Source organism: Arachis duranensis, chromosome 5, assembly GCF_000817695.3.
Source record: "Arachis duranensis cultivar V14167 chromosome 5, aradu.V14167.gnm2.J7QH, whole genome shotgun sequence".
NCBI lineage: Eukaryota > Viridiplantae > Streptophyta > Magnoliopsida > Fabales > Fabaceae > Arachis > Arachis duranensis.
In genome coordinates this window covers 17,731,896-17,755,713 of record NC_029776.3, presented here as the reverse complement: position 1 = coordinate 17,755,713, position 23,818 = coordinate 17,731,896, and the positions used below count along the sequence as shown (strand labels likewise).

At 36.5% G+C, this 23,818-nt stretch overlaps 4 protein-coding genes across 4 annotated transcripts; 3 read left to right on the top strand and 1 right to left on the bottom strand.

Annotated features, from left to right (window-relative positions):
- The first annotated feature begins 846 nt into the window (after positions 1 to 846).
- On the top strand, positions 847 to 2,521 carry LOC127747593 (uncharacterized). Its single transcript, XM_052261652.1, has 3 exons — positions 847 to 2,032; positions 2,099 to 2,247; positions 2,351 to 2,521. Exons 1-3 carry the CDS (start codon positions 847 to 849, stop codon positions 2,519 to 2,521), a joined length of 1,506 nt encoding a protein of 501 aa, XP_052117612.1.
- An 8,935-nt stretch (positions 2,522 to 11,456) lies between these two features.
- LOC107488479 (WEB family protein At3g02930, chloroplastic) lies at positions 11,457 to 15,530 on the top strand. Its single transcript, XM_016109229.3, has 3 exons — positions 11,457 to 11,906; positions 12,532 to 12,826; positions 13,108 to 15,530. The coding sequence occupies exons 1-3, from the start codon at positions 11,890 to 11,892 to the stop codon at positions 15,334 to 15,336; spliced, it is 2,541 nt and encodes an 846-aa protein (XP_015964715.1). The 5' UTR covers positions 11,457 to 11,889; the 3' UTR covers positions 15,337 to 15,530.
- A 641-nt stretch (positions 15,531 to 16,171) lies between these two features.
- On the top strand, positions 16,172 to 19,067 carry LOC107488478 (uncharacterized). Its single transcript, XM_016109228.3, has 7 exons — positions 16,172 to 16,497; positions 16,665 to 16,766; positions 16,969 to 17,083; positions 17,233 to 17,348; positions 17,830 to 18,018; positions 18,100 to 18,242; positions 18,626 to 19,067. The coding sequence occupies exons 1-7, from the start codon at positions 16,370 to 16,372 to the stop codon at positions 18,805 to 18,807; spliced, it is 975 nt and encodes a 324-aa protein (XP_015964714.1). The 5' UTR covers positions 16,172 to 16,369; the 3' UTR covers positions 18,808 to 19,067.
- A 1,023-nt stretch (positions 19,068 to 20,090) lies between these two features.
- On the bottom strand, positions 20,091 to 22,599 carry LOC107488477 (transcription factor MYB41). Its single transcript, XM_016109226.3, has 4 exons — positions 22,486 to 22,599; positions 22,098 to 22,365; positions 20,819 to 21,553; positions 20,091 to 20,335 (listed from the first exon to the last, which is right to left on the bottom strand). The coding sequence occupies exons 2-4, from the start codon at positions 22,361 to 22,363 to the stop codon at positions 20,299 to 20,301; spliced, it is 1,038 nt and encodes a 345-aa protein (XP_015964712.1). The 5' UTR covers positions 22,364 to 22,365; positions 22,486 to 22,599; the 3' UTR covers positions 20,091 to 20,298.
- Positions 22,600 to 23,818: the final 1,219 nt, after the last annotated feature.

Sequence of the window (23,818 nt, the reverse complement as noted above, 5' to 3'; positions counted from 1 at the left end):
AGCTTGTTTATTTTTTTTATTGGCACAAAGTTTGTAAATATAAATGTGAAGAATAAATATTAAATTAGTATTCGAAAAATTTTAGCGCTGATAAATTAGTATTCGACTTTTATTATTGATAAAATAGTTTTTGAAAGATTTTAAAATTTGATAAAATCACCCAACCGTGAAAAGATGACGTCACAATGAACAAAAAACGTTGATGTGATCGTCGGAAGAGAACTCCGACAACGTTTTCGGCAACCTCCTTCTTCTTCTTTGTGTTCACTGCTTCTTCTTTTTCAACACGCCGCTGCGTCCCCTTCCGTCGTGGCAGCTGAAGAAGAAGACTATCATGGCATGCCGCTAACTCGTCACGTTCTTCGTGTTCGCCACTTCTGTAGCCAGATTGTAGTAGAGTAGATCAATAGCTTAATAGCATGTATAACAAGTTGTCCCACTTAGTAAATTAACATCAGTATTAGTTAGAGTAGAGTAAGGAATTTAGTTAGGCAGTTATCAAATGTGTGGCTCACGTTGAGTGTATATATATCAGTTTACAATAATGAAATCATACTTTTTGCTTCTCTTTGCTATTTCACATTTTCTGAGTCTCCCTCTCTTGCGTGGAGCAACTCCTCTGCCTCACCACCACGCTCTGTAACCGAACAGAGTTTTCACATGGTGCGGTGAGCGTGGAGTGGCAAAAAGAGTGTAACCACTCTGCGCAAGATCACATCTTTGAGGAGATTTGTGTGAAGTAGTGCTTACACGATTCGATCATCAATGGAATCGAGCGTGGATAACGGAGAGGCGAATTCGGAGAACCAAGCATTTTCGGCGAGCGATATGCAGAAATTCGCACGCATGATGGCCCAATTCAACGCGTTTCAAGCACAAGCGTCAAGATCCAACACGAATTTACTGCAAGATTTGTCTAGTCACTTCTATTTGCACCCTAGCGAAACCCCTGGAATTTCACTCACGGATGCTCCATTAACCACCTCGAACTACCATTCGTGGTCAAGGTCAGCGACACTTTCACTCAATGCGAAGAACAAACTCCGATTTATCGACGGAACCCTAGTGAAGCCAGAGAGGGACGACCCTTCCTTCGGAGCCTGGGATCGCTGTAATACATTTGTTCTATCTTGGCTACACAGATCTCTCAGTCCAGAAATTCTCCAGAGCGTCTTATGGTGCAACAACGCTTACGAGCTATGGATGGACCTGAAGCATAGATTCGATCAAGGGGACCTGTTCAGAATTGCAAATCTGGAAGAAGAATTGTTTTCGTTGAGACAAGGTGAACTCACTATCACTTCTTACTATACTAAGTTGAAGAGTATTTGGGAGGAATTAGATGAGTTTAGACCTATTGCATTGTGTTCTTGCCTTCATAACTGTGAATGTGGAAAGAATCTTGAAATGATTAGAGAGCACAGAGAGCAGTCCCATCTAATTAGGTTCCTTCGAGGATTGAATGATCAATATGCAAATGTACGCTCCCAACTCATGCTTGTAACACCCTTACCAACTGTAGCAGCAGCCTTCTCTTCACTTTTACATCAAGAGAGACAATTGATGCACTCAATAGATCCTGAAGCAAGAATGATGGCAAATACTGTCAATACGAATGCATTTGAGACTTATCAGAATAATGGAAATAGTTCAATTAGAGGAAGAGGTAGGGGCCGTGGGGGCAGAGGTAAAGGACATGGCCGAGGAACACCAAAATTATGCTCTCACTGTGGCAAGACTGGTCACCTAGTAGACACTTGTTATTACAAGCATGGATTCCCACCACACATGCAAAGGAATCAATTCAAAGGGAATACTGATGGCCCAAGTGCCATGAACTCAGTAAATTCCATAAATGCTGCGAGTAATGAAGAGGGCAGCATTGAACCTTTAATCCAGAAGGATGAAAGAGTCAGTCTTGATGGGTTGTTTTCGGATAAGCAAAAAGAAGCCCTATTTGCCTTGTTCCAACAACAATGTAGTGACCCCCCAAATAATGGAAATTTGGCATCTGTACATGCACCATCCGCAGGTACCTTCTATCTTTTATCAATTTCCAGCCATATTTTAAATTGTCATGACTGGATTTTGGATACAGGAGCTAGTGCTCATGTGTCATTCTCACTCGATTTCTTTCCATCCGTTAAAACAATAAAACCTGTTCAAGTCATAATGCCAAATGGTTCTAAAGTTGTCACAACCATTTGTGGGACAATTTTCTTTTCAGCAAGTTTCTACTTGACTGATGTCTTATATATCCCTACTTTCAAGTATAATCTCATTTCAATTTCAAAAGCAGCTGATGCACTTTCTTGTTCCTTTTTGTTCAATGCACGATTGTGAGATTCAGGAGCGACTTACCTTGAAGACGATTGGAGCTGCTGATCAAAAAGGGGGATTGTATACAATGCGGATCAAACCTGTTTTGGCAGCAGCACCGAAACTGATGCATACAATAAAGGGTGATGTAGCTAAATCTGTGCCTCTTGTACACACACACACAATATCATTCATACATTAGATGATGCAACACTTTGGCATCATCGTTTAGGACATATCTCATGTAATAAGATACAACAAATGAAAGTTGCATATCCATTCATTACATATCATAATAGTGATGTACCATGTTCTCCATGTCACTATGCAAAGCAGAAACGTTTACCTTTTAATGAAAGTCACACCAAATCTGAAAATGTTTTTGATCTAGTGCACATGGACATTTGGGGACCTATAGCTATACCATCTATTTCGTGCCACAAATATTTTCTCACAGTGGTTGAAGACAAAAGTAAATTCACTTGGCTATTTTTTTTTTGAAAAACAAATCTGAAGTCAGAAAATTGATTGAAAATTTTGTCCAACTTGTTGAAACTCAACACAATAGAGTCATTAAGTGCATTCGATCTGATAACGGTCAAGAATTTTTGATGCCCTCATTCTACCAAACCAAGGGTATTATACACCAAACCAGCTGTGTGGAGACTCCACAACAGAATGGGGTGGTAGAAAGGCGACATCAAGAAATCTTGAACGTAGCCAGGACACTCATCTTTAATTCAAACTTACCACTTTGTTTTTGGCACTATGCCGTGGCTCATGCCGTCCACATTTTAAATAGAACACCTCACATTAAAATAGCACCTTGTAGTCCCTATCAGGTCTTATATCATACCTTACCGGATATTAAACGCCTCAAGGTATTTGGTTGTTTGGTTTATGCATCAACTTTGGTTTCTCATAGAAGAAAGGTTGACACTAGAGCTAGAAAATGTGTTTTCTTAGGTTTTAAGTCAGGAACTAAAGGATATGTTCTGCTAGACACAAAAACCCACGAGATAATAATCTCAAGGAATGTGAAGTTTTATGAACAGTTCTTCCCTTTCAAAAATACCACTGGTCCATTTCTTTAAAAACAACTACTAACTATAAATCATATGAACATGTTGATCCTTTTCTCCACCATGATCCCACTTCGCATCCCTGCACTAATACACATCGGCTGGATAATATGGTGCTGCCGGCAGCTCTATATCCGCCCCCTAATCCGTCTCCAGATTTTGATTACACTCACACACCAATGGCAGCATCTCAACTCACTCCTCATGCATCATCAACTACCACTAATTCACATTTTTCACCACATTTGCATTCACAAGATTCTGCTCATAGTCGCAATTTAGATACATCACACCCACCTATGCAGAATTCAGCACTGCCTAATGTGCAGCCAGAGGTGCGCCGATCCACTCGAATTAAACACAAACCTGCCTACCTTCAAGACTACCATTGTATGCAATCCACCACCACTGATCAACAGCCCTCCAGTCAATGCCACAAAAAATATCCTCTCTCCAATTATGTGTGCTTGAATTCCCTTTCAGTAGGTCACAGGGCCTTCTCGACTGCTTTATCTACTAACATTGAACCACAAAGTTATGAGGAGGCAATCACTCATAGTTGTTGGAAGAAGGCAATTAGAGATGAACTCAATGCTCTTGAAGAAAACAAGACATGGACACTGACTCCTCTACCCAAAGGAAAGAAGGCGATAGGTTGTAAATGGGTCTTTAAGACCAAGTTTAAGCCTAATGGTGAAGTTGAGCGACATAAAGCCAGATTGGTGGCGAAGGGATTCACCCAAACTGCTGGGTTCGATTTTTTTGATACGTTTAGTCCTGTGATTAAACTAACTACTTTGAGAGTCTTGCTCACCATTGCTTCGACTAAAGACTGGTTTGTGCATCAGCTCGATGTCAATACTGCGTTCTTACACGGTGACTTGCCCGAAGAAGTGTACATGAAGCCACCCTTAGGTCTTCAAGTCCCAATTGGTTCTGTCTGCAAATTACAACACTCTTTGTACGGCCTCAAACAAGCCAGCCGCCAATGGCACCAGAAATTATGTTGCGTGCTCATTCAGTTTGGGTACTCTCAGTCCAAGGCCGATAGTTGTTTGTTTACCAAGTCCACCGCTGCATCATTCACTTGCATCCTTGTCTACGTGGATGACCTGGTTTTAGGCGGGAATGATCTTAGAGAGATTGAGAGAGTGAAACACTTGCTTGATGACAAGTTTAAAATCAAGGATCTTGGGGAATTAAAATTCTTCTTGGGGCTCGAATTCGCTAGAAGCCACAGAGGCATAGCAATGTATCAAAGAAAATAGACATTGGATCTCCTTGAGGAATTTGGACTACAAGATGCAAAACCAATCACCACACCTATGGATTATACAACAAAACTGTCAAAGTCATTAGGGAATCAATTGCAGGATGTTTCTGCATACAGAAGACTGATTGGGCGGCTGATCTATCTGACAAACACTCGTCCGGACATATGTTTTGCGGTAAGTAAGCTAAATCAATACCTGGACTGTGCAACGGATACCCACTTCAAGGCAGCACTCCATGTCCTGAGGTATCTCAAAGGTGCTCCAGCCAAAGGTGTTCTATTCTCAGCTTCAGACAACCTCAACTTGACAGCATTCTCTGACTCCGATTGGGCAGCTTGTCCCGATACTCGCCGGTCTGTGTCTGGATTTTGTTTTTTCCTTGGCAAGTCCCTGGTGTCATGGAGATGCAAGAAACAACAAACTATCGCGCGCTCCTCTGCTGAAGCGGAGTATCGAGCAATGGCGCTCGCCACATGTGAAGGTACCTGGCTTTCTTTCCTTCTTCGAGATTTTCACGCAACACCTCCGACGCCAATTACCTTGTACTGCGACAACCAGTCTGCACTATATATCGCAGCCAATCTTGTTTTTCACGAACGAACAAAACATATCGAGATTGACTGCCACACTGTGAGAGAGAAGGTCCAAGAAGGCATTTTGAAGCTGCTCCCTGTTTCATCAGCAAATCAGGTTGCTGATATCTTGACTAAACCTCTAGCACCTAATCCCTTCTTGTCTTGTGAAGTCAAGCTGGGTCTGATCAATTTTCACACCCCCAACTTGCGGGGGGATGTAGCCAGATTGTAGTAGAGTAGATCAATAGCTTAATAGCATGTATTACAAGCTATCCCACTTAGTAAATTAACATCAGTATTAGTTAGAGTATAGTAAGAAATTTAGTTAGGCAGTTATCAAATGTGTGGCTCACATTGAGTGTATATATATCAGTTTACAATAATGAAATCATACTTTTTGCTTCTCTTTGCTATTTCACATTTTCTGAGTCTCCCTCTCTTGCGTGGAGCAACTCCTCTGCCTCACCACCACGCTCTGCAATCGAACAGAGTTTCCACAACTTCTTCTTCTTCAACACGCCGCTGCGTCCTCTGTCGCTAGACCGCCATGGAACGTCGTTGCGTCCCCTTCCACCATGGCAGTATCTCACCAGGTTCTCGTGTTCGCCGCTTCTTCTTCTTCAACACACCATTGCGTCCCTTCCGCGTCCCCTTGCTATGGAAGTACCTCGCCGTTGCATCCCCTTCTACCATGACAAAGAAGAAGAAGAAGCGTCCCCTCTGCCATGGTAGCAGCATTTCGCCGCTACGTCTCCTTCTGCCATGGAGAAGCGTCCCTTCTGCCAGGACAGCATCTCACTGCTGCGTCTCTTTCCGCCATGGCAAAGAGAAGAAGAAGAAGAAGAAGAAAAGGACCGGAAAGGTCGTCGGAGTTCTTTGCCATCTTCCGACGGTCATATCAGCGTTTTTCATTCACGGTGACAATATTTTTTTATGGTTGGATAATTTTGTCAAATTTTAAAATCTTTCAAAGACTATTTTGTTAATAACAAAAGTCAAGTACCATTTTGTCAGCGTCGGAATCTTTCGAATACCGATTTGATATTTTTTTCAAATGTGAAATTAGTAAAAAAAAAAAAAAACTAGTTCACGTTAGTAGGTGTTGGAAGGCCAAACTATTATAGTTAAAAAGACAAATTACGTTTACCTAAAAATATTCAAAAAATTATCCTTTTTGTCATAAAGAATTTATCAATTTGTTTGAGACAGTTTCAACATCATTGGAGTTGCTAATGGAAAAACAAAATAAATTTCATATACTTTTATTAAACAAGAATCTAGAACAGGCAGAGATTTTTACCATCCCTACATCTTTTTCCATTTTCTTCCAACTCAAATAGAAAACAAAATCTGTTGTTACTACTTTTGAAAATCCTCGGTCACTTCACATACCGCCAAATTTTTTTATAATTCAAAAATTTTGAAAAGTGAATTACGTTATATTCTCTAATCCCATGGCATGCAAAGCTCAAATTAGGAATGACCACCTTTCCTAAAAAGAAGGGTCACATACCCACACCCAGGCTTCTGAGTCTGATAAAGTTTCCCATTTAACAACCCACACCTTGTTTGGACAAATAAAAAAAAAAAACAAGACAACTACTATTTTAAACTTAAGAAAACTAATTAAAATATTCTCTTGAATTTAGATAACTGAATTATGGTGCTAAAAATAATTATTACTAACTTAACTATCAAAATTATTATTTTAATGTCTAATTTGAGCGAAACTTTCGCGTTAATCCAATTTCATAAGTAGTACATAATCTCAAAAGGTTCGATTAGTTTCTAAATTTTTGAACATTTTTGTTTTAGACATTAGAAAATAAAATAAAAACATTACTAATTAGAAATTACAATAATAATATTATATATTATACATGTGTTAATTTATATATTTTATCAAATATCAACCATGATATATAGATCAAATTATATAAACAGACTATTAGGGTTTTAGTTTTATATGAATGTCCTAAATGCAAAGAACTAACATAAAAGTTCTAGAACTATGTAAATCGAAGCAATATAATTAGATTTATCTTGATTACATATAAATCGAAACAATATAATTCGATTTACTTTGGATTCATAAAAATCAAAGTGATATAATTCAGTTTACCTTGGATTCATATAAATCAAAGCAATATGATTTCATTTACTAAGGAAGCCCGTTATGTATATTAAATCGAACGAACTTGTTTCAATTTACAGCAACTGATAGAGCATGGTAAATCAAATATAATTGATTCATTTAATTCGATTCACTAAGGAGTATGTGCTATTTAAATAGGATCAGAACGTGTAGTGTTCAATAGAGTGGATTTCACAAGGGCTAGTGAGGGTAGTTTTTAGTTCTAGTGCACTATCGAAGGACGATTAAGAAAAAAACGCTAGAGGGAATAAAATTTATTGATAAGGATCCGTTGAGTGTCTTATCAGACCTTCTACGAGCTTTGTTGATTTTCAGAATACCATATTCCAGAAATTGGGACTGCATGGAGTGAAACGGGTAGAGAAGTTATTTTATAGAATTTCGATTTTCTGTTGGTCACGATGGGGTGAAGTACGACTCGTTTGTGATAGACAGTGATGACGATTTGCAAGTTTTATTTCACTGTTGTCGCCAATTTCCTGAGATGAGAACCCATAAACTATTGGCCAAACTTGGGATGTGGTCTCTAATTTAGGAGGATCAAACCGGAATCATCAATCGATGCCAATGGTAGCAGCCTCTAGTTCAACCCCCTGTTATTGCGTCTTTATCTCTGTCTGTAATGGTATCTGCGAGAGATTTGGTGGCATCTCTATCTTTCGCAGCTGATCTACACCAGGATGAGATTGTAGAAATATGTGATAACAGGAATACTCCTATTATGATTCCGGTTTCTAGGGAGGTTGGAGAACCAGATGCCGTGAAAGATGTATTGCGAGATGACGATGATGTGGAGTCCACCATAATTAATGAGGATAGTGATGATCATCTAGGGAGGAGTATTTCTGTTGGGGCTGGTGGAGCATCGAGCTTGGAAACTCAACAGTACCCCCCACACTTTTCGACTCTACATTTAGAGGCCATGAGATAGTAGGGGGTTTGCGGATGTAGAATACGATTTCGGGGTCAGAGATTCATAGGATACCGTAGGTCTAGCTAAGTTCCAGGTTGGTCAGCAGTTTTAGAATAAAGAGAAAGCCATCTTATGTGTGAAGACTTATAGCATCCGCCATAGGTTGAGTACAACGTGTTGGAATCGAATCATGCCAAGTACTAAAAAAAGTGTAAGGAGTTCAGAAACAGTTGCAGATGGTTGATTCGAATCACTCTTCGGCAGCGGAAGAGTATTTGGGAGGTCAAACGGTATAACAAACCTCATACATGTCTAGCCACGTCAATTTCTAGTGGTCACAAGAAGCTTGCTTACCATGTGATATCTACTTTCATCCTTCCTATGATCAGAGCTGATGCAATTATGTCCATTAAGGTACTGCAGAATGCGACGGAAGCACATTTTGGGTTTAGACATATGTACAGGAGGGTTTGGTTGGCTAAGTAGAAGGCCATTGCGTAGATTTATGGGGATTGGGATGAGGCCTATAATGAGTTTCCAAGATGGGTACTAGGTGCAGATAACGATGCGAAGTAGTATTGTAGTACTGAAGACGAGTCTTGTGCGAGTTGGAGGCCAGGTTGATGAGTCATCAGCGTTTTTCCACCAACCTTTTTAGTCGTTCCCACTGTGCATCGATGCATTCAATTATTATAAGCCATTGGTGAGTATTGATGGGACCCACTTATACGACAAATATAAAAAAATATTGCGGTTGCGATTGCTCAGGACGAAAATTCTAATATCGTTCCTATTGCTTTTGCCCTAGTAGAAAGTGAAAATACAGAGTCATGGTTGTTTTTCTTGTCTCACCTATAATAGCACGTGACTCTTCAACCCAGCATTCTCGTGATATCCGATAGGCATAATGGAATCAAGGCCACCTTGGAGGTTCCTGATGGTGGATGGCTTCTGCCTACTGCTTATCGTGCATTTTGTGTTAGGCACGTTCCAGTGAATTTCGCACTGAGTTTCAAGGAAAATGATGCAAAGAGATTTCTAGTCAATACTGCTTACGCAAAAACTGAGGCAGAGTTTGATTATTGGTTTGATATTCTTCGAAATAAAGACCCAGCCATGTATGACTGGGCCAAGAGGATGGAGTACAATAAGTGGACTCAACATCGGGACGAGGGTCGTAGATTTGGCCATATGATGACAAATATATTCGAGTGTGTTAATTCGGTACTCAAGAGTGTCAGAAACATTCCAGTTTGTTCCTTTGTAAAGTTTACTTATGGGAGATTGGTGGAGCTCTTTGTATAAGGAAAGAGAGGCTGAGGCACAGTTGGAGACATGGTAGCAATTTAGTCAGCCACTGATGAATACAATAGATGCAATTTTGAAGGCATCAAGGTGATTCACGGTGACCTTGTACGATAGGGATAAATTTTTGGAGGCTTGTACAAACTGTCTTCAGCACTCTCATATGAATCATGAGAGTCATTATCATTATCAATTGGAGTTGCCTTAACTTGCCTTCCGATCTTGTTTTGGTTGTATCTTTCACCTTCTGATTAATGTTATTGGCTGGTGAAGGCTTGGCAGAAACTTTAGCAGCTTGGGGTTTAGTCCAAGGCTTGGGCTGATGGATGGGCTTTCTTATGGGATTATGTGTGGACTGAGGAGTGGGCTTCTGTGTGGGTTGAGGAGTTGGTTTAAGTGTGGGCTAAAGTATGGGTTGAGGAGAGGGTAACTTGGTAGGTTGAGAGTTGTTCCTTTTTGGCTGAAAAAATTTTTTTGTGGTCTTACAATCTGGTTGAAACTTTGCTTCATTGTGGTCCTTATTCAGTTTCTATGGGAGTTCAGGAATGGTTGACAACTGTAGTACATCATCATCATCCTCACCCATGTAGTCAACCACGTGTGGCTTAGAAACTACATGCTCAAAATAGATGTTCATGAGGTGATGATTCCTCCTGCAGTCCTTAACCAATGCCAACAGATCAACATCATTTTCTAGCCTCCTCAAGCCATCGTCCAGACGTGTTCCAGGAACCTTCCACAAGGAATTGTTCATCTCAGCATATCCTAACTCCTTATAATATCACTTCACAAAAAACGCATATAGAGTGTCTGCTTCTACACCCATTAACACTTCAGTATTATCTAGTTCATAAAACAGATATCCTGATTCATCTGTTTTGAACTTTCCACCATAGTGAAATACAAAGGTCCTAGGGAGACCTTCTATCTGCAACCAAAATAGCAACACATTGAACTATTGGAATTTTTTTTTTCAAAAACAAGCAAATCAGAGTCATCATCAACTACAAAAATGAAAATAAAACACACACATGCAGCTATACAGAACACAAACATTGCTCTCAAATCTCGAAAAATAGAATCATTCATGGGTCACCACGCAAGTCCTAAGCCTGAATATATTTTTCAAACCCTAACATTACAAACAGTAACAATGGATTTCCAACAATCATAGAAGTACATTCATCAACAGATAAAACCACAATCAATCGCAGAAAATAACAAAGAAAAGGTAACCTACCTCTCATGCAAGGCGATGGTGTGCGCTCTTCGCTTGACCAAGGTTGTTGCAAACCGGTCACCTTCAACTCCAACACAATGTTGTCGTCGGTCTAGGTTGATAGTCGCTGTTCAATGCTCCATCTTTGTGGAGGTGAGAATCGAAGATGAAGGGATTAGAGAGATGTTTTGTTTTCAGAAGAATGATAGAATTAGAGAGATGTAACGAAACAGGTATGAAAAATGAAGCGTTGTAAGAGGTGATCAAAGAAAATGACGCTGTTTAAACTTTTGCTGACATGTGACACTAATAGCCAAGTAAGCAAATGATAATATCGTTAGTCAAATATTAGACGGAAGGACTAACGTTACCAATTTTAAATTTTTTGAGGATAATTTTAATTAATTTATTTTTTTGGGGACCAATTTAAAGATCAAATAATCTTTTAGGGACTAATTTGACTATTTATTCCATGTTATCTTTATCTAACTTTTTATGGTGAAAATGGTGTTTAGTTAAAAATGCACGATCAGGGTTACTTTTGTCATTTCAGTCTCTTGGAGCTGAAGTGAAGATATCTACGCTCAGAATCAAAGTCAGAAGTAAAACCACTGCCAAGAAAGAGTGAGAAAAAAGAAATCAGAAATGGGTTAAGGCTTAAGAGAGAGAAACTGAAAAACTGAAGGAAAATATTTTTATCGCAAATTTGGAAACCAACTCAAACTCAAATTATTTGGTTCAGTTTTTATGCTCTGTAAACTCCTGCTTGCCGGTTTTTCTGTTTTTGTCATCTCATTCATCCTCATCATCATTATCTTTCTTCCAAAAAATAATTATTTAATCCCAGGAACTCTTGGAAAATGAAAGGAACCGTCTTTTCTGTAAACTGATCCCATTCTTATGATTTTGTTCTTCAATTTCTACTTTTTCTTACAATGTTGGTAGGAAGTCCAACATTCTTAACCCTGAAACTGACAACGTAAGAGTTAAACCAAACGCAACCCATTCCAATATCTGCTTTTGTTAGGTCGCTACATTTCTATCACAATGGCTTCAAAATCCAGGTAACTCAAGTTCTGTTGTTTCTGGGTTTCATTTCCATTGTTTGAAGATCTGGTTTCTGGCTTCTTCTGTGAAAAGCTTCATTTTTTTATATGGTCTTTTTTGTTTGATCTGTTGTTCATTGTGGAACGTGTTTTCGACCTAAATTTTTCAACTTTAAACCTATGTTTAATCCCCGCTGCATTATGTGTTTGAATTTTATGTGCTTTTTTGGCTTTCTGTGTAGTTTCGACGTGAAATTTGCATATGGGTTTCACTTTTTTTTCTTCTCTTTTTTTTTTTTTTTGGTTTGGTTTTATTATTTCGTCTTGAGTTCTGAATTCTTGTACACCTCATGCTTTTCTTAAAGCAATAATTTCATCACCATCTCCTAATCTCAACCCAAAAATCTTCACTTTTGGTTCACAATTACTGAATTACTAAACCCCATTTCATTTCTCATGCTGGGTGTTTCTGTTTGTAGTGAGTTTGGTTTGGCATTGTTTTCAGATGCTGAATTTGGCCTTAGATCCATACCATATGATTTTCGCAACTGTTTGATTCTGTTATTTATAGCTTCTGGTGTTTTATGTCATGTAATGCAGTATTGATGTGTATTGACATTATGATTGAAATTTTTGGATCCAGTTTATCTGAAACTCCCAACAAAGGAACACCGGCTACTCCCAAGAAAGCAGCATCAGCCACTCCCAAGAAAGCACCATCCACCACTCCCGGCAAAGCTGCTTCAGCCACTTCCAATAAAGCATCCCCTGCAACTCCAAGAGTGAGCAAACTCAGCAAGGGAGTTCCCAAGTCAGAAGCTGAATCACCATCGCCTCTGCAAGCTTCTCGCCTTTCTGCAGAAAGATCACCGCGAACTGTGAATTTGAAGCCCAATTTTGAGCGAAAATCACCAAGGCCGGTCACCACCCCGCCTGATGTAAGTCATCTCAAATGTTGAGATGGGTCATGTTTGATTTAATGTTTAGGCACGATTTCCTGGATTCTGTTTTAGGATGAAGCATTTGAACTTGAAGTCTTTGAATGTTTGATTTCTCTACAGTAGTGTAATAAGTAAACATTATTAGCCTGGTATTTGCTAGTGAATTGCTGAAGATCTTGTGGTAGTTGATAAAGTGGGAAAATATATATCTTAAGTCCTTATTTGAATTTGATTATCTGTACTTAAAAATATGCTTATTATGTTGTTTGATTTTTCAGAAACTACAACCACGAGCTGCTAAGGGTTCAGAGTTGCAGACCCAGTTGAATCATGCTCAAGAAGAACTAAAGAAAGCAAAGGATATGCTGGTTCAGGCCGAGAAAGAGAAGGCAAAAGCACTTGATCAGTTGAAAGAAGCACAGAAGCTGGCCGAGGAAGCAAATGAGAAACTCAGAGAAGCATTGGTGGCTCAAAAGCAGGTTGAGGAGGATTGTGAGATTGAGAAGTTCCGAGCTGTTGAGTTGGAACAGGCTGGAATTGAAGCTCAGAAGAAGGAAGAAGAATGGAAGAAAGAGCTTGAAAATGTGAGGAGCCAGCATGCCGTGGACGTGGCTTCTCTTCTCTCCACCACTCAGGAGCTTCAGCGGGTTAAGCAAGAACTCGCCATGACTTGTGATGCAAAGAACCAGGCACTGATTCATGCTGATGAGGCAACAAAACTTGCTGAGGTTCAAGCAGAGAAAGCAGATAATCTTTCAGCCGAACTGAGTTATTTGAAAGCCTTGCTAGATTCAAAGCTGGAAACCGAGGCTAGTGAAAACCAGATTGTTTTGAAGCTAAAAACAGAGATAAAGGTTCTCAAAGAAAAAATTGAAATGGAGGCCAAAGGTTACAATGAGAAGTTGACGGAGAAAGAGAATTATATTGAACAGCTTAATGTGGAACTTGAAGCTGCAAAGATGGCTGAATCTTATGCACATAGTATGCTTGAAGAATGGAAAAATAAGGTTGAGAAACTAGAAATGAGAGTTGAAGAAGCAAATAAATTGGAGAGATCTGCATCGGCATCTTTGGACTCCATGACAAAACAGCTTGAAGGAAACAATGATTTGTTGCATGATGCCGAATCTGAAATCACTAGTAGCAAAGAGAAGGTAGCATTATTGGAAATGACTATTGGGAGACAAAAAGGAGATCTTGAGGACTCAGAACGGCGCCTTCTTGTGGCTAAGGAGGAAATCCTTGAAATGTCAAAGAAGGTCAAGTCTCTTGAATCTGAACTCAAAAATGTTAAGGAAGAGAAAGCCCAGGCATTGAGCAAGGAGAAGCTTGCAGAGTCAAGTGTGCAGATCCTATTAGAAGAGAAAAACAAACTCATCAATGAATTGGAGATATGTAGAGATGAAGAAGAGAAGAGCAAAATGGCAATGGAAAGCTTGGCTTCTGCATTACATGAGGTAACTGCAGAAGCTAGAGATGCAAAAGAAAAGCTTTTAGCCAACCAAGCTGAACATAAAAGCTATGGGTTGCAGGTTGAAGATTTAAAAGCCGTTTTAAAGGCTACGAATGAAAAATACGAGTCCATGCTCGATGATGCACGACGTGAGATTGATGATCTTACATTTAGAATTGAGAATTTGAAGGGGGACAACGAGAGCTCCAAGGCAGAGTGGGAGAAGAGGGAAAATCATCTAAGCAACTGCTTAAAGCAAACCAAAGAAGAGAACACGTCTCTGGGAAAAGAAATAGATAGGTTGCTTCATTTGCTTAAAAAAACCGAGGAAGAATCTAGTGCTAAGATGGAGGAAGAAGCTCAACTGAAGGAAAATCTAAAAGAAGTGGAGGCTGAGGTGATCCACCTGCAAGAATCACTGAAAGAAGCACAGGCGGATAGCATGAAATTGAAGGAGAGTTTGTTGGATAAAGAGAATGAGTTTCAGAATGTTTTCCAGGAAAATGAAGAACTCCGAGCAAGGGAACTCGAATCTATTCAGAAGGTGCAGGAGTTATCTAAGCTGCTTGAAGAAGCTACAATTAGAAAAGACAGCAAGGATAATGAAGATCTTTCAGAGAGCGAGAAGGACTACGATTTGCTCCCTAAAGTAGTCGAATTCTCCGAAGAGAACGGACATGGACATGGAGGAGATGATGTATCGAAAGAAAACAAGTCTGAATCTCCGAAACCAGAGAATGTGAATGGAGAAGTGAAGCAAGGAAAAGATGATTCAGTAAAAGTTGAATTCAAAATGTGGGAGAGCTGTCAGATTGAGAAAAAGGAGTTATCATCTGGGAAAGAACTAGATCCTGAACCCTTTGATTCCTTTGGGGAGGAAGTTGTTGACTCAAAGAACATTGGAGTCAATGCTGCCACCTCTGTAGAGAACAAGAGTGATGGTGAAAGCCAAAACGAAAGCTCACCATCAAAGGAACAACAATTCAAGAAGAAGAAGAGATCACCACTTGGCAAGCTTGGAAGCCTGTTCAAGAAAAAGAGTGGTAGCAAATAGAACAAACAAACAACACATTTTGTTAATACTCCACTTTGGCAGTTACATATTGAACATCAAATTGTTTGCTGCACCTATTTATGGTTTTATGATGATGATCATATCTGCTTGTAATATTGTTTAGGATTTTTCTTATCTGATCACATTTTTATTTCTTTTCTTCTGGGGTTGGCAGTAAGTTATCATTTACACAAGTGTGCACACCAAAAATAAACTGATAAACTGAGTGAGGCGAGAAGCAATTGGAAACTAGAAAACAGAATTGATAAGTGAATTGGCAATCCCATTTCCTACAATTTTCCTAATATAACACTACCTTATACAGTAGCTTCAAAATAAGTAAATAAATAAACGAATAAATATTTAACTATTTACGAGCATATAAGTATATTTTCGAAAACATTAAATTTTAGACAAGGTATTTAGTTTTTAACAAAATTTTATTATTTAGAAGTCTTTAAAAATTATTGTTGTCCAATAAATTGGTCTTTTTCTCATTGGCAATCAAATTTTTAATATTCATATTACACAAATAAATTTTTAATAAATTTTATTAAAATATTACTCTAAAGTAAATTATTCCCTTTCAAAACGATAAAGAGATTCATCTATCCAATGAAATTAATTTTCAAGGGCTTTAGAAAGAATAAAAAATTGTTATCCTATTAAAATATTCAAAGAACAATATTATATCACCAATAAATATTATTATTTTTTTTATCAATATTTGACTAATAATAATTTTTATCTGTATTTATAATTACTTAGTACCAAGAGTTTCTCATATCAAAATTTGAGATTTTATTCATATATTTGAATTTGATTACTTGTTCAATGTTTGCTTAGCAGTGAAGGCAGAGAATGATAGAGTGATAATAGTAGCCAGCTGAAACCTTAATACTTAGTTGAACTTGAACAGTGATTTTGGGCACACAACTGAATCTATTTGGCTTTGCCCACTCAACAAGAATTCGAACCAAATCGCAATCGCTCCCCATTTCTTTCTTCCAGTTTTTGGCAGACGAATTTATCGATGATGTGGGCAGCGATTATCTGCGGATTGGTATTCTACAAATTGATCAAACGATTCTTCTACGACGACGACATTTTGGACGTTGAAGGATCTGATCACTCTTCTGCTCTTTTCTCCGTCGCCGATAGGTCTCTTTTCTTACTTCTCTTTCTTATTTTTTTTTTTCAATCTAGGGCACGAATTTTCCTCAAATTTTGAGAAATTTCAACTTTTTTTATGAGGTTTTCAATCTCAGTGCACTTAATTTTCTAGCTTGTAGAAGAATTCGACGTGACTTTAATGTTTCGCATTTCAGGGTTCAAAAGCTTTACGGAGGAAATGTTTATGTTGGTCTTCGAATTCCAGATGCTGATACTAGTTCCAGACAGAGCATTGACATAGTTCTTGTCAAAAAAGAGTACTTTCCTTTTTTGATTTTCATTTCTTGTCAATTCAATTGTTTGTTCGCTCTGACAGTGTCACTGTTCTTGTTTGATTAATGGAGAAAATGGCATACCCGTGACCCTATTTATTACTTCTTTCTGCATTTACTTGCTGAAGTTTCAAATAATCAGTTATATGATTTCATTCCTTAAATGTCTCTGTTTCTGATATTTCAGGGAGGTAGTTGTGATATCCGTGAAGAACTACTCAGGGATTTTAACAGTTAATGGGGATGGTACTTGGGCCTGTGAAAAAACAAGCAGCCATAAAGTAGAGCGTCACCCTGATCCTGTGAGGAACTGCATCTCTTAAATGTCTTTGTTGCTACAATGCTGGTTCATAGGGTGGCTTGAATCAGAAACTAATATCAGATGGTTATTAATTAGTATGAACAGGAAAGTGACATGGCTTGATTGCTTTCTGTTTCCTGAACTATGTAGGTGGCAGAAGCAAGAAAGCAAGCTTCTATCCTTGAATCATATCTTGAGCAAAGAGGAGTAGCTTTACCTGAAGGATACATATCTTGTAAAGTTGTACTTCCTAACCCTAAATTATGGTATGATTTTGAAACTTGTATAATTGTTCCTATGAGCTGTGTTAAATCTCTTCTAATATTTTCAAAGGGTCACATTTTCTGACCTGTGGGTAAAAAAGATAAAATGAAAAACTTCAAATCATGTATAAGAGAAGAAAAGTTGATGCTTGTAAAAATCAGAGACCCAAGTTTACTATTGTGAAGCTTGATGTGGTGGAATGGAATATTTGGAGTCTGTTATTTTTGCTTCTAATTTCTAAATGATGAGGCTGCGGTATTAGATAATGATAAACATGATAATAAGGAGCTAGAAGAAGATTAAGTTATAACAGTTAACATAGAGGATGATGATAAATTGCATTTTGATCTATTTTGGCTTTATCTCTTAGAAGTTTTTGTTAGTTGTAATGTCATGTAAGTTGCTCGTGATAAATTGTTCTTTCTCTCTATTATTTTAACTTTCCTGTTGATGTATTTTGTGTTTCTTCATTTGTATTTGCAGTACCATTGCAGCAAGTAGTTTGCCATCTGAAGTAGTTACCCATGATGAATGGGTACAAATGAAGCCTGGACCAAAGAATATGTTTTCCGGTTGGGTAAAGAATCCCTTTCGTGCTGGGAAGAAGGATATGCAAGAATCTATCCAACAGAATCTAAATTTTGTCCTTAGCACAGCTCCAATATGGGACAGGTTAGTTCTCATTTATTTGGCATCATTTAATGCTTCCAAATCAGACTTCTTTACTAATAAAATAAATTGCTTGGCCTGCAGGTTGGAACTGAAGGCCAATAAGTACGTGTTGGGTGAGTTCCTCGAATTTAAGGGCAAGCAAGAAGATCTTCAGGCTTTGAGTCAGATTAGAAGATCTAAAGTTGAGCGTATTACAGTCCAAAAGACAAGCATGTTTGGACTAGGTAATCTTTTCGAAATAAATTATGAACTATTCTTTTGCTTTCCAATGATCTTTAGCTGTGTAAACAGTTACCTCTCTCTTAGAGTTTATGAATCAAAATCCAGAATTGGGGTGTAAAATTTCTGTGAGAGGATAAGATTGACTTTCCTACATATTCTAACATTGACTGTTATGCACCAATTGAACTAATAGATTATCTAGATACCATTAGGAGGCTATATCACTGTTTATTAATGCTTATGTTATTCCTATTCCAACGTTGAATTTCATTTATATCATGGTTTCAACTGGTAGCTACTTGTCTTTAGTGGAGGGAGGCAAAGCTTTCTTTAGTTTCATTGTTATAATTTGCAGTTGCTTTGATTAACATTGTATGGTTTGCAGCTCCGTCTAGGCTCCAAGTGTTGTATGCATTGCGCGACTATAGAACTGAAGGGGCATCAGAAGCAGAGTGGAAAGAGGTGACTGTAAGATCAAGCACTGAGATCATCTTCCAGCTCGAAAATTCTTCGAAAGTCCGAAAGTTTAAGCTCTCATCAGTGATCTCTCTGACTCTTAGCGCATGACTTCGCGCTCCGATCGGAGAAAGGTTGTGCTTTTTGCTGATGGCATCCGCCAGTCTCTCTCTTTCTCTCTTTGCTGAATGGATGGGATGGATACACGTATATTATATTTTAAACTTTGCATGGAATGGATTTAATAACTTAATTATGGTCACATGCATGATACAATGCCTTAGAAAATATCTGAGAGTTCAAACGTTTGTTTCTTATACATAATACGTGTTACTGTGTATATTAATGAAATTAACAGTTTCATTTGCTAACTAATGCCTACTTCGTCTTGTTGAAGATATCTCCTTTGTTCGAAGAAACAAAGAAGCCAAATAAGAACGTTTGGCTATTATGAACGGAACTAATCTTTTGGTTCTTCTAGTCACACTAGTACAAATATTACATCTTATTATTTTTATTTTTTCTAAAAATATTTTATATATATTAAAAATCAGTCATCAAATAATCAGCTATCAGAATAATCAAATTTGTTGTAATAGAATAATAAATCTGTAATATATAAATAATCAAATTTGTTTATATTAGTATAATATTTTTCTTATGAGATGTCAAATATGTGTTTTATATGTTAGGACTATTTGGTAGATAGTTAATTTTTTTAGATACACTTACCATTATTATTTTTCTGATCGGTTTTTTGCCTTCTCTACTGGGTCGAAATCAATAGAAAGAGTCGTACCTAACTAATAACAAAAACTATTGACTTTGTTTTATAAAAAAATGTTGATTATCATGAACACGGTATAGAAGAAAGATCATACCCACTTCACCTTTTGAGTAAATTATACCATTAAATAGATTAGATTTTCTATGTTGCTTCCTAATTAATGTGAAGGAGAAATTTTGTTGCATAAACAAAATATTTTATTAGGCAGTGTTCCCATCATTTAATAGTATGAGCAGTTAGACTTTGAGTTTTGTCCCCTTTGTTGCCTTATTAGAATTTAGAACCTATTTTTACTTCACAGGTCACAACATATATGAATGTGTCATTTTCAGTTGTATTCATACTTTCCATTTCGTGTCTTAGTCTCTATAAAACTAATCCTTTGATATATTCACTCAATTTTGCCCGTTCTTCAAGTTTCAACTTAAGTCTTCGTTCTATTTAACTAATTAATCTATTTATTTTCTCTACCTCTTTTTTCTCTGGCACATAAAAAGTGAAACAGGTAAATATAATTACTGTATTTTATATTAAAAAAATAGATAAATGATTACATCATAGGGCCTAAAGTCTGTAAATCATTAATTATAATAATCTACATGGCGTACAAGTCCGTATCATTATACAATGGAAGTTCCTATAAAATGTGAATGAAAAGATAGAAGAGAAAAAAAAAAATTATATCCATGGTCAAATAATAATACATATGAAACATAATATACCTAAATGAAACAATATGTTGATCCTACAGAACAATGATACAATCCCATTATTATTGCCTTGATATATATTATAAACATCAAATTATGTGATCTTCATTGGACTGTCGACCATGGCTGGTTAGATTGTTGGCTACAAAATAAACAGAAAGTAAAAGAAAAAAGAGAAAAATAAGTTAGCTATACAAAATTTATATAATAAATAATCAGATAAATTAGAGAAACAAAAATTTTGTTTCATTACCAAATTAATCACTATACATATATATATTTTATCCAATACTTAATTATCAAACTTCATCTTATAACAATGTAGCATAGTTGTTAAAAAAAATAAGAACAATAAGTGCAAGTGGAGATTAACTAAAAAGTTTATGTTAGGTAACCGATAATTTTTTTTAACAAGATAAGCAACCATCAATCAAATTAAAACACATTATACTTTTAAATTATCCACCTAAACTTTAGTATTAGAATAAGCATTCGCACACCTAGTGAAATGAACGCATTGTTTAATATTTTCATTGTCTATTTATACTTTTCCTAATTAAAAATAGACACAAAATATAATAAAAAGAAGAAGGGAAATTAAAGCAAATAAATAAACAAAACTTACTCAATGAAATCTTTCCAATACGCATCATTTGGATCCACATCCATGAAATCTCCCCAGATTTCAAAGGTGGAATTACTGTTAATATTATTATTATTATTATTATTCTTGGTTGGAGAAGAAGAAGAACGTTCAGGTGAGGCTGAAACTGAAACCAGATTTGGAAGTGAACTTGATGGTGTGACTGTAGTAGTAGTAGTAGCATTTGTTGAACCAAATTGTTCGTCAAAATTCTGAGACTCACTGCAATTACTGCTATTATTATTGTTTCTGCTACCATTCATCATCGTCATCATCATCTGTTGTTGATCAAAGTTTTGGAACTGATTCTGAGATGAAGAAGCAGCTGAATTTGAAGCATTATAAATAATGTTATGAAGGGTAGAATGGTCATTTACATTCAACCCTAAACCTTCGTAAAGAAGAGTATCTGGCAGTGATAATGATGATCCAAGATTATTGAGTAAATTTGAGGGTGCAGGAGGCATGGGTTGAAGCATGTTTTGAAGGGTTAGAGCAGTGTTGATTTGATGATTAGGGTTTGTGAAAGTGGTGACAATGTTAGCAGCAGCAAGAATGTGTTGGAGATTGGTAAGGAGATTAAGGTGATCTGTTCTTGGACGGTGTGTCATTGGATCTAATCCCATTTGAAGAAGCTTCTTTTTCAAATGTGTGTTCCAGAAATTCTTTATTTCATTATCTGTTCTCCCTGGCAAATGACTTGCTATTGCTGCCCACCTATCATCAATAATAACCACTTCATTATTTATCTAATTAATTCATAAAGTTTATATAATATAAGAAAAAATTTAGAGAATTAATTATAATATAAATTAATTAAGTCAATTTTTTTTATTTTTGTTTCAAAAATCCGAAACATTAGGACAATAAACTATGCCATTTAGAGAATCTGCGATCTCTTAGGTGAATATAGAGAGAGTATGTCATTTGAACTATAATTTATTGGCTTATTTACTAATAATGTTCAAAAGATAATAAAAAATCAATTTAAATAACTTAAAATTATTTTATTTAATATTTATTAATTAGTTATTATCTTCTTAGTATTATTATTATTATTATTTAGACTGTTGGTGCATGGAAAATTAAATTCTTAAAGTAGGGAGTTTAGTCCAAAAGGATAATAATTAAATTGAAAAGGTTTAGTTTTCATTTCTAAGTACCTCTTTAAGTACGTCAATATTAAAAAACAAACTGCTATCAGTTTATTTGATCTAAATTGATAGTTATATATTTTGAAAGAGTGAAATTTAGAAATTACTTGTTGCCAAGAACCGCATGCAAGTTGATGATGAGTTGTTCTTCTTCATCAGAGAACTTTCCACGTTTGATATCAGGTCTGAGGTAATTAGTCCACCTTAATCTGCAACTCTTGCCGCATCTGTTCAATCCAGCAAGCTTTGGAAGGGCTCTCCAACTTCCATGGCCATGTCTCTGAATGTAATCAACCAATATCTTGTCCTCTTCTGGTGTCCATGGCCCCTTCTTCAATCCACTTTCATCACTGCTTCCTGTTCTTCCCATCATCACTATTAATGTTCCACATACATAAATATTGTTAGAAATAACATAAAGTGTACGATCATATATATCATAGGGTGTATAGTTTCCATTAAAAAAAAAGAAGAAGAAAGCACAAGAATCCAAACCTTTGATCAATGTAAGTGAAGTGGTGGTGGAAGATAGAAAGTTGTAAATTGTAATGGTTGGAAGAACTTGAAGATTTACCAGACAAGCTAAGTTGTTAATTGTCTCCTCTCTCTCTTAATATATAGACATAATATATATAGGGTAGTGATGAATGAAGTTTGGAAATTTCAATGTTATATCTCACCGACTTTTTTGTCTTGTCAGGATATATAGCAAATTCCAAGTTTGTCCTCTCTATATGTTTCTGACAACATACAAATTTTATATGATAATGACCTTATTAATTACTTGAAGGACCAACTCTGAGACACTATCATTAATAAGGTGAGAAACGTATATAATCATCACCAATGCACTTTATTTTGATAAAAATTCACGCACAGTTATTTTTTTTTAAGTTGATATAATTAAAAATTGTTAAATAATAATTTTAGTTAAATTTATTAAATTATCTAATAATTATTTTTAAATATTTATTTTGCATGAAAATAACTATTTATGAAAATATATACACACTTGCTTATATGCATGCATGTATGATGATAAGTTAAGCGTCGTTGATTTCTATCTTGTCTACATGGCAGAGGCTAAGAAAGAACACGTCAGCAACAACAACGAACTTAAACTACCAACAATGGGGTAGGTTTCCACGTGTCAACCTCACATTTTTCATGGCCCATTTCGAGAGACGAAATTTTGCCTTTGTAAATATCGATCGATGTGTGTGTGTGCATGTATATAATGTATAACACTTTGTTTAAGTTTTATAATAACGTTTACAATTAGAACTATATAATTAACATATGTTTCGTGTGTCATGCAAACTATATACATAATCTGTCAGGTCCACAACTAAACCCTAACACATTATTCCTAACGAATCCATCATGGGTAACAAAACACATACATATGTGTCATGCTCTACTTGGGTAAGCGTTACCCTTTACATTTTTTTTAAAGCTCCTACGTGTATATATTGGTAGCTGTACGTTATACTTGATAGAGCGGCGTTGCAGAAAAGGGCAAGGATGATATATTTTGGTTATGCTATGTGTACAACTAAAATTAGCTATTAAAGTTAATTATTAAAGTCAATTATTAGTATAAAATATATATTAAAATATAAATATATATTGAAAATAAATTAAATTATACATACAAATATACATTAAACATAAATTAAACCATACATGTATTTATATATAAATAAATACATTGGTAGCATATTTTAGTGGTTAATACTCGAATCCACAACCTCTAAATGAGTATGAAAATGAAAATTATGCCATTTAAATTATAATTGGTTGGCAAATTTTGTCATCCCTAAACATG

Coding starts and splice junctions, on each gene's coding strand:
- LOC107488478 (XM_016109228.3), top strand. CDS start 16,370: ATGATGTGGGCAGCGATTATCTGCGGATTGGTATTCTACAAATTGATC. Junction 16,498..16,664: donor CTTTTCTCCGTCGCCGATAG/GTCTCTTTTCTT, acceptor TTCGCATTTCAG/GGTTCAAAAGCTTTACGGAG. Junction 18,019..18,099: donor ACAGCTCCAATATGGGACAG/GTTAGTTCTCAT, acceptor CTTGGCCTGCAG/GTTGGAACTGAAGGCCAATA.
- LOC107488477 (XM_016109226.3), bottom strand. CDS start 22,363: ATGATGGGAAGAACAGGAAGCAGTGATGAAAGTGGATTGAAGAAGGGG. Junction 21,554..22,097: donor CATGCGGTTCTTGGCAACAA/GTAATTTCTAAA, acceptor TATTGATGATAG/GTGGGCAGCAATAGCAAGTC. Junction 20,336..20,818: donor TATTGGAAAGATTTCATTGA/GTAAGTTTTGTT, acceptor TTTATTTTGTAG/CCAACAATCTAACCAGCCAT.
- LOC127747593 (XM_052261652.1), top strand. CDS start 847: ATGATGGCCCAATTCAACGCGTTTCAAGCACAAGCGTCAAGATCCAAC. Junction 2,033..2,098: donor TGTACATGCACCATCCGCAG/GTACCTTCTATC, acceptor TTTTGGATACAG/GAGCTAGTGCTCATGTGTCA. Junction 2,248..2,350: donor CAAGTTTCTACTTGACTGAT/GTCTTATATATC, acceptor TGTGAGATTCAG/GAGCGACTTACCTTGAAGAC.
- LOC107488479 (XM_016109229.3), top strand. Junction 12,827..13,107: donor CGGTCACCACCCCGCCTGAT/GTAAGTCATCTC, acceptor TTGATTTTTCAG/AAACTACAACCACGAGCTGC.